Source organism: Cervus elaphus, chromosome 5 (genome assembly GCF_910594005.1).
Source record: "Cervus elaphus chromosome 5, mCerEla1.1, whole genome shotgun sequence".
Classification (NCBI taxonomy): Eukaryota; Metazoa; Chordata; class Mammalia; order Artiodactyla; family Cervidae; genus Cervus; species Cervus elaphus.
In genome coordinates this window covers 118,573,950-118,586,813 of record NC_057819.1, presented here as the reverse complement: position 1 = coordinate 118,586,813, position 12,864 = coordinate 118,573,950, and the positions used below count along the sequence as shown (strand labels likewise).

The following is a 12,864-nucleotide window of genomic DNA, read 5'->3' as shown; positions in this document are numbered from 1 at the left end:
TACATCACCTTTTATGTTTTATCATTTTTAAAAGTGTAACTGTGTTCTTTTAATTACAAGATAACTCAAATATTTTAGGGAATAGGAATGATTTGATATAAATGACAAATAACTAAAAACATTTGTTTCATATTGCATTCCTTAGGTGCATTGTGTCTCCCCAGGTATTAACCATTTTAAACAATACTAATGAAAGAAAGGAAAGAAACACTACTACTACGTTCCATTTCTTCCTAGGTAACAAGCTTTATTATGGTGTGCTGCGCGCATGCTAGATCACCTCAGTCACATCTGACTCTTTGCGACCCTACAGACTGTAGGCCACCAGGCTTTTCTGTCCATGGGATTCTCCAGGCAAAAATACTGGAGTGGGTTGCCATGCCCTCCTCCAGCGGACCATCCTGGCCCAGAGATTGAACCCGCATCTCTTAGGTCTCCTGTATTGGCAGGTAGATTCTTTACCACTAGCAGCACCTGGGAAGCCCCTTAATGTGGTGGCCTAGAAATGATTGTCTCATCTTTTTCCTCTAACTCAATGGAATAGTGGAAACTCCCACATGATTATCAGCCAATTTGTCAGCAGGAATCTTGCAGGCCAGGAGGGAGAGAGATGAAATATTCAAAGTGCTGAAAGAAAAAAAAAAGAATACCCCATAAAGTTGTATTTAGAACTGAAGGAGAGGTAAAGAATTTTATAGGCAAACAAAAGCTGAAGGAGTTCATCATCACTAGACTGACCTTATAAGAAATGTTAAAGGGAGTTCTGCAAGCTAATAAGAAAGTATGCTAATTAGTACCAAGAAAACATTTGAAAATAAAAATTTTACTGGTAAAGGTAAATACATAAAGAGAGAGAGAGAGAGAGTCAAATTCAGAATACCCTAATATTGTGATGTACTCAGTCACTCATCTTCCCTGGTGGCTCAGACTGTAAAGCATCTGCCTACAGTGCAGGAGACCCGGGTTCAATCCCTGGGTCAGGAAGATCCCCTGTAGAAGGAAATGGCAACCTACTCCAGTACTCTTGCCCTGAAAATCCAATGGACAGAGGAGCCTGGTGGGCTACAGTCCATGGGGTCACAAAGAGTCAGACATGACTGAGTGACTTCACTTTCTGACTTCTTTCAGTCACTCATTCACGTCTGACTCTTTGAAACCCTATGGACTGTAGCCCGCCAGACTCCTGTCCATGGGATGCTCCAGGCAAGAATAATGGAGTGGGTTGCCATTTCCTCCTCCAGGGAATCTTCCCAACCCAGGGACTGAACCCAGGTCTCCTGCATCTCCTACACTGGCAAGTGGATTCTTTACCACTGAGCCACCTGGGAATACCGAGGTGTATAATGGTGTACCACTATTGTAATGGTGGAGGTAAATCACATACAACTTTAGTATAAATGTTAAAAGACAAAAGTATTAATAATAACTATAACCACAACAATTTGCTTATAGATATATAATATAAAAAGATGTAAACTGTGACATCAAAAAAAAATGGGGTGGGGGTGCTGAGAGATAAACTCAAATAAGTGAAATAAGAAATAAAAAAGGAGGTATTACAACTGATAACAGAGAAATAGTAAAGATCATAAGAAACTACTATGAACAATTATATATCAATAAATTTGATAATCTAGAAGAAAGAAATTCCTAAAATAATACAGCCTACCAAGATTGAATTATGAAGAAGTACAAAATCTGAACAGACCAATTATTAGTAAAGATATTAAATCAGTAATCAAAAACCTTTCAACAAAGTCGAGAATCAGTTAGCTTTGCTTGTGCATTCTACTAAAGATTTAAAGAAGAATTGATGCCAATTCTTCTCAAACTCTTTCCAAAAACTGAAGAGGAGGGAACACATTCAAACTCATTTTATGAAGACAGCATTACTAATGGGCTTCCCCAGTGGCTCAGTGGTAAAGAATCCATCTGCAATGCAGGAGAAGCTGGAGACGTGGATTCGATCCCTAGGTCAGGGAAGATTCCCTGGAGAAAGGCATGACAACCCACTTCAGTATTCTTGCTTGGAAAAGCCCATGGACAGAGGGGCCTGGCAGGCTACAGTCCATGGGGTCACAGAGTCGGACACGACTGAAGCGACAGAGCATGCATTACCAATATCAGAGCCAGACAAGGACACTACAAGAAAAGAATATCAGGCTAATATTCCTGATGAACACAGATGCAAAAACTCTCAACAAAGTATCTGTAAACCACATTCAACTGTACATTTAAAAGATCAGATACCATGATCAAGTGGGATTTATTCCCAGGACACAAGCATGGTTCAAGATAGGAAAATCAATAAATGTGATACACAACTATGTAGGGAAAAATCAGTGTTCCTTCTGTTTCTCCTTTATTCTCACACTACAATCACACTCACATCTGACCCCAAATGTGTGTGGGGTTTGCCCCCACCAAGCAATTCTCTGTGACACCAGATGGGTGTCCTATAAGTTAACTCAATCCTGATTCAAAGTACCTGGAGATACTTGCAGATTCCACAGGGTAAGGGCTCAGTTCCACAAGACTGCCCCACCCTACCTCAGATATCAACTGCAGGCCCATTTTTCACCTGTGCTTCTGACCAACTGGCTATATTAGTCAAATTAACAAAGATCAAACACGAAGAACAAATATTAAAAGCAGCAAGGGAGAAACAACAAATAACACACAAGGCGATTCCCATAAGGATAACAGCTGATCTTTCAATAGAAACTCTTCAGGCCAGAAGGGAATGGCAGGACATACTTAAAGTAATGAAAGAGAATAACCTACAACCCAGATTACTGTACCCAACAAGGATCTCATTCAGATATGAAGGAGAATTCAAAAGCTTTACAGACAAGTAAAAGTTGAGAGAATTCAGCACCACCAAACCAGCTCTTCAACAAATGCTAAAGGATCTTCTCTAGACAGGAAACACAGAAAGGTTGTATGAACGTGAACCCAAAACAACAAAGCAAATGGCAACGGGACCATTCTTATCAATAATTACCTTAAACGTAAATGGGTTGAATGCCCCAACCAAAAGACAAAGACTGGCTGAATGGATACAAAAGCAAGACCCCTATATATGCTGTCTACAAGAGACCCACCTCAAAGCAAGAGACACACAAGACTGAAAGTGAAGGGCTGGAAAAAAATATTTCATGCAAACAGAGACCAAAAGAAAGCAGGAGTCACAATACTTACATCAGATAAAATAGACTTCAAAATAAAGGCTGTGAAAAGAGACAAAGAAGGACAGTACATAATGATCAAAGGATCAATCCAAGAAGAAGATATAACAATTATAAATATATATGCACCCAACATAGGAGCACTGCATTATGTAAGGCAAATGCTAACAAGAATGAAGGGGGAAATTAACAATAACACAATAATAGTGGGAGACTTTAATACCCCACTCACACCTATGGACAAATCAACTAAACAGAAAATTAACAAGGAAACACAAACTTTAAATGACACAATGGTCCAGCTAAACCTAGTTGATATCTATAGGACACTTCACCTCAAAACAATCAATTTCACCTTTTTCTCAAGTGCACACGGAACCTTCTCCAGAATAGATCACATCCTAGGCCAAAAAAATCTAGCCTTGGTACATTCAAAAAAATTGAAATCATTCCAGTCATCTTTTCTGACCACAATGCAGTAAGATTAGATCTCAATTACAGGGAAAAAAAATTACAGGAAAAAAAATTACAGGAATTAAAAATTCCAACATATGGAGGCTAAATAACACGCTTCTGAATAACCAACAAATCATAGAAGAAATCAAAAAAGAAATCAAAATATGCATAGAAACGAGTGAAAATGAAAACACAACCCAAAACCTATGGGACACTGTAAAAGCAGTGCTAAGGGGAAGGTTCATAGCAATACAGGCTTACATCAAGAAACAAGAAAAAAGTCAAATAAATAACCTAACTCTACACCAAAAAGCAACTAGAGAAAGAAGAAATGAAGAACCCCAGGGTTAGTAGAAGGAAAGAAATCTTAAAAATTAGGGCAGAAATAAATGCAAAAGAAACTAAAGAGACCATAGCAAAAATCAACAAAGCTACCTTTTTGAAAAGGTAAATAAAATTGACAAACCATTAGCCAGACTCATCAAGAAACAAAGGGAGAAGAACCAAATCAACAAAATTAGAAATGAAAATGGAGAGATCACAACAGACAACTCTGAAATACAAAGGATCGTGTGAGACTACTACCAGCAGCTCTATGCCAATAAAATGGACAACTTGGAAGAAATGGACAAATTCTTAGAAAAGTATAACTTTCCAAAACTGAACCAGGAAGAAACAGAAGATCTTAACAGACCCATCACAAGCACGGAAATCAAAACTGTAATCAGAAATCTTCCTGCAAACAAAAGCCCAGGACAGATGGCTTCACAGCTGAATTCTACCAAAAATTTAGAGAAGAGCTAACACCTATCTTACTCAAACTCTTCCAGAAAATTGCAGAAGAAGGCAAACTTCCAAACTCATTCTATGAGGCCACCATCACCCTAATTCCAAAACCAGACAAAGATGCCACCAAAAAAGAAAACTACAGGCCAATATGACTGATGAACATAGATGCAAAAATCCTTAACAAAATTCTAGCAAACAGAATCCAACAACATATTAAGAAGATCATACATCATGACCAAGTGGGCTTTATCCCAGGAATGCAAGGATTCTTTAATATCCACAAATCAATCAATGTAATACACCAGATTAACAAATTGAAAGATAAAAACCATATGATTATCTCAATAGATGCAGAAAAAGCCTTTGACAAAATTCAACATCCCTTTATGATAAAAACTCTCCAGAAAGCAGACATAGGAGGAAGATATCTCAACATAATAAAAGCTTTTTTTTTGTATATATATATTTCTCCATTTATTTTTATTAGTTGGAGGCTAATTACTTTACAATATTGTAGTGATTTTTGCCATACATTGACATGAATCAGCCATGGATTTACATGTGTTTCCCATCCTGAATCCCCCTCCCACCTCCCTCCCAATCCCATCCTTCTGGGTCATCCCAGTGCACCAGCCCTGAGCACTTGTCTCATGCATCCAACCTGGACTGGCAATCTGTTTCACACTTGATAGTAGACATGTTTCGATGCTGTTCTCTCAGATCATCCTACCCTCACCTTCTCCCACAGAGTCCCAAAGTCTGTTCTATACATCTGTGTCTCTTTTTCTGTCTTGCATATAGGGCTATCGTTACCATCTTTTTAAATTCCATATATATGCGTTAGTATACTGTATTGGTCTTTATCTTTCTGGCTTACTTCACTCTGCATAATGGGCTCCAGTTTCATCCATCTCATTAGAACTGATTCAAATGAATTCTTTTTAATGGCTGAGTAATATTTCATTGTGTGTATGTACCACAGCTTTCTTATCCATTCATCTGCTGATGGGCATCTAGGTTACTTCCATGTCCTGGCAATTATAAACAGTGCTGCGATGAACATTGGGGTGCACGTGTCTCTTTCAGATCTGGTTTCCTCGGTGTGTAGCCCAGGAGTGGGATTGCTGGGTCATATGGCAGTTCTATTTCCAGTTTTTTAAGGAATCTCCACACTGTTCTCCATAGTGGCTGTACTAGTTTGCATTCCCACAATAAAAGCTATATATGACAAACCCACAGCAAACATTATCCTCAATGGTGAAAAATTGAAAGCATCTCCCTGAAAGTCAGGAACAAGACAAGGGTGCCCACTCTCACCACTACTATTCAACATAGTGTTGGAAGTGTTGGCCACAGCAATCAGAACAGAAAAAGAAATAAAAGGAATCCAGATAGGTAAAGAAGAAGTATAACTCTCACTGTTTGCAGATGACATGATCCTCTACATAGAAAACCCTAAAGACTCTACCAGAAAATTACTAGAGCTAATCAATGAATACAGTAATGTTGTAGGATATAAAATTAACACACAGAAATCCCTTGCATTCCTATACACTAACAATGAAAAAACAGAAAGAGAAATTAAGGAAACAATACCATTCACCATTGCAACAAAAAGAATAAAATACTTAGGAGTATATCTACCTAAAGAAACAAAAGACCTATACATAGAAAACTATAAAACCCTGATGAAAGAAATCAAAGAGGACACAAACAGATGGAGAAATATACCGTGTTCATGGATTGGAAGAATCAATATTGTGAAAATGACTACCAAAGCAATCTATAGATTCAATGCAATCCCTATTAAGCTACCAACGGTATTTTTCACAGAACTAGAACAAATAATTTCACAATTTGTATGGAAATACAAAAAACTCAAATAGCCAAAATAATCTTGAGAAAGAAGAATGGAACTGGAGGAATCAACCTGCCTGACTTCAGGCTCTACTACAAAGCCACAGTCATCAAGACAGTATGGTACTGGCACAAAGACAGAAATATAGATCAATGGAACAGAATAGAAAGCCCAGAGATAAATCCACGAACCTATGGACACCTTATCTTTGACAAAGGAGGCAAGGATATACAATGGAAAAAAGACAACCTCTTTAACAAGTGGTGCTGGGAAAACTGGTCAACCACTTGTAAAAGAATGAAACTAGGACACTTTCTAACACCATACACAAGAATAAACTCAAAATGGATTAAAGATCTACATGTAAGACCAGAAACTATAAAACTCCTAGAGGAGAACATAGGCAAAACACTCTCCGACATGAATCACAGCAGGATCCTCTATGACCCACCTCCCAGAATATTGGAAATAAAAGCAAAAATAAACAAATGGGACCTAATTAAAATTAAAAGCTTTTGCACAACAAAGGAAACTATAAGTAAGGTGAAAAGACAGCCCTCAGATTGGGAGAAAATAATAGCAAACGAAGCAACAGACAAAGGATTAATCTCAAAAATATACAAGCAACTCCTGTAGCTCAATTCCAGAAAAACAAATGACCCAATCAAAACATGGGCCAAAGAACTAAACAGACATTTCTCCAAAGAAGACATACAGATGGCTAACAAACACATGAAAAGATGCTCAACATCACTCATTATCAGAGAAATGCAAATCAAAACCTCAATGAGGTACCATTACACGCCAGTCAGGATGGCTGCTATCCAAAAGTCTACAAGCAATAAATGCTGGAGAGGGTGTGGAGAAAAGGGAACCCTCTTACACTGTTGGTGGGAATGCAAACTAGTACAGCCGCTATGGAGAACAGTGTGGAGATTCCTTAAAAAACTGGAAATAGAACTGCCATATGACCCAGCAATCCCACTCCTGGGCTACACACCGAGGAAACCAGATCTGAAAGAGACACGTGCACCCCAATGTTCATCGCAGCACTGTTTATAATTGCCAGGACATGGAAGTAACCTAGATGCCCATCAGCAGATGAATGGATAAGAAAGCTGTGGTACATACACACAATGAAATATTACTCAGCCATTAAAAAGAATTCATTTGAATCAGTTCTAATGAGATGGATGAAACTGGAGCCCATTATGCAGAGTGAAGTAAGCCAGAAAGATAAAGACCAATACAGTATACTAACGCATATATATGGAATTTAAAAAGATGGTAACGATAGCCCTATATGCAAGACAGAAAAAGAGACACAGATGTATAGAACAGACTTTGGGACTCTATGGGAGAAGGCGAGGGTGGGATGTTCTGAGAGAATAGCATTAAAACAAGTATACTATCAAGGGTGAAACAGATCACCAGCCCAGGTTGGATGCACGAGACAAGTGCTGACGGCTGGTGCACTGGGAAGACCCAGAGGGATGGGATGGGGAGGGAGGTGGGACGGAGATCGGGATGGGGAACACATGTAAATCCATGGCTGATTCATGTCAATGTATGGCAAAAATCACTACAATATTGTAAAGTAATTAGCCTCCAACTAATAAAAATAAATGAAAAAAATAAAAAAATTTTTAAAAATTAAAAAAAAATTCTATTTCTGGGTATATATCCAAAAGAAATGAAAACAAGATCTCAAAGAGATATATGCACTCCCATGTTCATTGCAGTATTATCCACAGTAGCCAAGATGTGAAAACTATATAAATTTCTGTCAACAGATTAATAGTTAAAGAAAAGTGAAAGTGAAAGTTAGTTGCACAGTCATGTAAGACTCTTTGAGATCCCATGGACTGTAGCCCACCAGGCTCCTCCATCCTTGAAATTCTCCAGACAAGAATACTGGAGTGGATTGCCATTTCCTTCTCCAAATAAAGAAGATGTGGTAAATATAAACAATGGAATACTATTTAGCCATGAGAAAGAAGGAAATAACATGGATGGACCTTGATGGCATTATGCAAAGTGAAATAATTCAAACAGAGAAAGACAAATGCTATGTGACTTATACATTATTTTAAAAAAAAAAGTCACAAGGTAACTAGATAGTAATCTTGTACTATATAACTAAAATTTGCTGAGATCAGAACTTCTGTTCTCACCAAAGTAATAATAATGATGATGATGATGATGATGTAGTAAATATGTGAGGTGATGACTGTGTTAACTAATTCAATGGGGATAATCATTTCATAATGTATACATATATTAAATCACGACATCATATATTTAAATAAATTACAATTTTGTCAAAAAAAAAAGTCCAGACAGATACATGGATAATGGCCTCATTACTGGGAAACTATGATGGCTTATAGGCCTCCACATGGCTGTGAGAGAAGTGAGAAAAATATGAGACGTTATTTAGGAATTAAAACCATGCTCCCAAAAGAATAGTCACAATATGCATGATCCTCTATACTTAATACATTACGAGAACACATGAGTTACATTTTTGGTTCTCTTAAACTGGCAAAAGTTTATAATTCAATTAAGCAAGTTCACAGTTCAACTTACTTTTTTGTGTGGATTGGGCTCAAACCCCTAATTTCAGGTGAAATTCTCTTCTCTGTTCTTTTAGAAAACCTGATGTACTTTTTGCTGTCAATATCTCTTGATAATAAGTCAGATGCAAAAGAATTACAGTCATCATCTGATGAATCAGTATTTTCTTCCCCCTGGAGAGCAATCAAAAACCACTGTCAGCCATGTTCTCTTTGCATACATAAATTAAATATGACATTCTGAGTCAAATCATTCACTCTAGATCAATACTCTCTCCAAAATGGTGCTACCAAAAAGAATTTTGTTGAAAAGAGCTACTTAATGCATTAATTTGAATTAGGTATATATTCTAAATGACTCCAACTTTCCTTAGCGCACTATGCAGCTACAAATGTGCAGCGTTCATGAATATATCTAACACTCACTGAATCTAGTTCTTATGGCACCATTAAACTTAACTTCGTTAATTAAAACTTTTGCTTTGCAAAAGACACTGTCAAGAGGATGAAAGGACAACCCATAGGCTGGGAGAAAATATTTGCAAAAGACATATCTGATAAGAGACTGTATTCAAAGTATGTTTATTTTGTATATTCAAAACTATACAAAGAACTCTTAAAGCTCAACAAGAAAAAGAACAACCCAATTAAAAAATAGGCAAAAGATCTTAACAGACACCTCACCAAAGAAGATGTACAGATGGCAAACAAGCACATGAAAAGATGTTCAACATCACATCATTAGGGAATCACAAATTGAAACATCAAGATAGCACTGCACATCTCTTAGAATTGCCAAAATCAAAAACATAGGCAATACCAAGTGATGACAAGAATGTGAAGCAAGAGGAACTCCCATTCATTACTGGTGGGAATGTAAAATGGCATAGCTATTTTGAAAGACAATTTGACAGTGTCTTACAAAACTAAACATATTCTTACCATACAATTCAGCAATTGCACCTTTCCATATTTACCCTGAGGAGTCGAAGACGTATATCCACACAAAAACCTGAACACAGACATTTACAGCTTTGTTCATAATGGCCAAAACTTGTAAAAAACTAAGATGTTCTTCAGTAGATCAAACTGTGATACATTCAGATCAGGGAATACTATTCAGTGCTAAAAAGAAATGAGCTATCAAGCCATGAAAAGACATGGCGGAATCTTAAATGTATAGTTCTACATTGTGAAAGCAGCCAATCTGTAAAAGCTGCATACTGTATGATCCAACTATATGACATTCTGGAAAAGGAAAAACTTTGGGGACAATGAAAAGATCAGTGGTTGCTGGTGGGAGTAGGTAGGGTGAGAAGAGATAAATAGGCAAAGCACAGAGGATTTTAGGGCAGTGAAACTATTAATATTCTATGTAACATTTTAATAGTGGCTACATGTCATCACATATTTGTCCAGCCCCATAGAATGTACAACATCAAGAATCAATTCTAGCACTTCCCTGGTGGTTCAGTGCGGGGACATGGGTTCTGCCTGCCAGTGCAGGGGACATGGTTTCAATCTCTGGTCTGGGAAGATACCATATACCACGGGGCAACTAAGCCTGTGTGCCACAACTACTGAAGCCTCCATACTCTAGAGCCCACGTGCTACAACTACTGAGCCTGAGCGCCTAGAGCCCATGCTCCACAACAAAAGCACCGTAATGAGAAACCTGCACACCACAACTAGAGAGTAGCCCCTGCTCGCCACAACTAGAGGAAGCCCTCATGCAGCAATGAAGGCTGTGATGCAATGAAGCAATTTCCAGCATAGCCAGAAATTAACTGACTTAAAAAAAAAATCTTTAAGACAGAGGGGAACAAAAATCTGTTATCAAAGTTCAGATGAACAGAAAGAGATAGTGAGTAGAAACTTTAACAGAGGAAGAAAAGAATCTCTAAAACTTTACTGTTAAAGGTGAACCATTTGTAAAATACAAGGTATATAGCTTAAGGAAATAAACTGGTATATTTTGATATTGTTAATTTTTTAATATTTAAGAATTTATCTTCAAAATCAGTTTATAAGGGAACCATCAACAATGTATACATTACATGTCTCAGTAATTAGCCAAAATGAAGTGTTAGTCACTCAGTCGTGTCCGACTCTTTTCGACCACATGGACTGTACTGTAGCCCACCAGGCTCCTCTATCCAAGGAATTCTCCAGAATACTGGAGTGGGTTGCCATTTCCTTCTCCAGGGGATCTTCCCTACCCAAAGATTAAATGTAATGTCTCCCACATTACAGGCAGATTCTTTACCATCTGAGCCTAAAGGTCTAGACAAATCCAGCCTTCAGTAATTAGCAAGAAGTTCTGAAGTTATATTTTGGATTACTGTACAGGTACATGTCTTATATGGTGGCACCAGATCCACTAAAACAATAAATTTAAAAGATTAAGACTCTCAATTGACAATGTTAAATTTCACCTGAGCCTTGTGCTTCTGAAAAAACAGTGAAATTTAAAAGAATTCCCTCACTCTTTTGTGTTTTAGATAACAGCTGGCTGCAAAGAACCACCCTTCCTCAAATGATTTAGATAAGACTTACCACATACCCCTCATGTTTACCTATGACATGGCCAAACATCTTCAAATTTTCCTTTCTTTGCTTCATAAATGATTAGCTGAACTGTCTTATCCACACCTATTTATCAGGACAAAACACTTACTAAGCAAGGTTTGGTTAATCCTCCAAGCCTCAGAACTTTGGCCTACCCTCACCCTGAGCCATCTCGACAGAGGATGAGATGGCTGGATAGCATCACCGACTCAATCGACATGAGTTCGAACAAGCTCTGGGAGATGGTGAAGGAAGCCTGGCATGCTGCAGTCTATGGGGTCACAAAGAGTAGGATACAACTGAGCAAATGAACATCACCACCACCACCCTGAGCCAGTGAGCAGGCAGCCCCTCTAGAGAACAGGCTGGCCTCTTTCTCTGATCTCTTTATCTGATCATGCTACTCCCCACTTCCCCATAACCAATGCTTCCTAGCCTTCTTCGTGCTCACTCAGTAGTGTCCAACTACATGGACTGTAGCCTGCCAGGTTCCTCTGTCCATGTAATTTTCCAGGAAAGAATACTGGAGAAGGCTGCCATTTCCTTCTCCAGGGATCCCCTTCCCAACCCAGGGATCAAACCCAATTCTCCTGCATTGGCAGGTGGATTCTTTACCTCTAGCACCTAGCCTTGTTTACACTCTCAATAAAAGAACATTCTTTTAATTACTTTGTTGTGCACGTGAAACAAATAGAACATCAATCAACTATACTCCAATACACAATAAAAATTTTAAATAATAAAATAAAACTTAAAAGAAAAAAGTTTTTTTGCCTAGTCCTTGAGATGCTTGCAGATCTTATGGTCCCTATTTCAGTTAGTCCCCCCTCCTTCTATTTCAGTAGTCTCTTTCGTCTCTTACAATAATCCTTTTGAACAAAGTCTCTCAATAATAAGTCCAGATTTGGTTTTTTATTGACATGATTCTGGCCAATAGATAAGAATATCCCCCAAATCACAGATAAGAAGACTAGAGACACTTGGTATCTTTTAAATTGTTGTTATTGTTTAGTGGCTAAGTCATATTTTACTCTCTTGCAACTCCGTGGACTGTAACCCACCAGGCTCCTCTGTCTGTGGAATATTCCAGGCAAGAATACTGGAGTGGGTTGCAATTTCCTGCTCCAGGGTATCACCCCCACCCAGGGATCAAATCTGCATCTTCTGCTTTGGCAGGCAGATTCTTTACCACTGAGCCATCAGCGAAGCCCTATCTTTTAAATTATCTTTTAGCTTTTGGTTAGACTGCCATGTTATTAATTACATTGTTTACAATTTCTCATGTAGGTTTAAATTCTTTGGTCTCCAAAAAAATTGTGTCTGTCCCTTCCCCCCAAAATTAGTTTTATCATACATTATAAATCTCTTGATACTACATCATGGGTTGCTGGGATGAGAGTTCAATATATTTCTACTAAAACAGTTCAAA

At 38.0% G+C, this 12,864-nt stretch overlaps 1 protein-coding gene across 1 annotated transcript in view; it reads right to left on the bottom strand.

Moving 5' to 3' along the window:
- The window catches only part of EFCAB13 (EF-hand calcium binding domain 13), a 249,822-nt gene that overhangs the window by 236,758 nt on the left and 200 nt on the right, over nt 1-12,864 (bottom strand). The window contains exon 2 of the mRNA XM_043900794.1: nt 8,881-9,041. Coding sequence (XP_043756729.1) covers nt 8,881-9,041 — 161 coding nt within the window. The remainder of the gene's footprint in view (nt 1-8,880; nt 9,042-12,864) is intronic.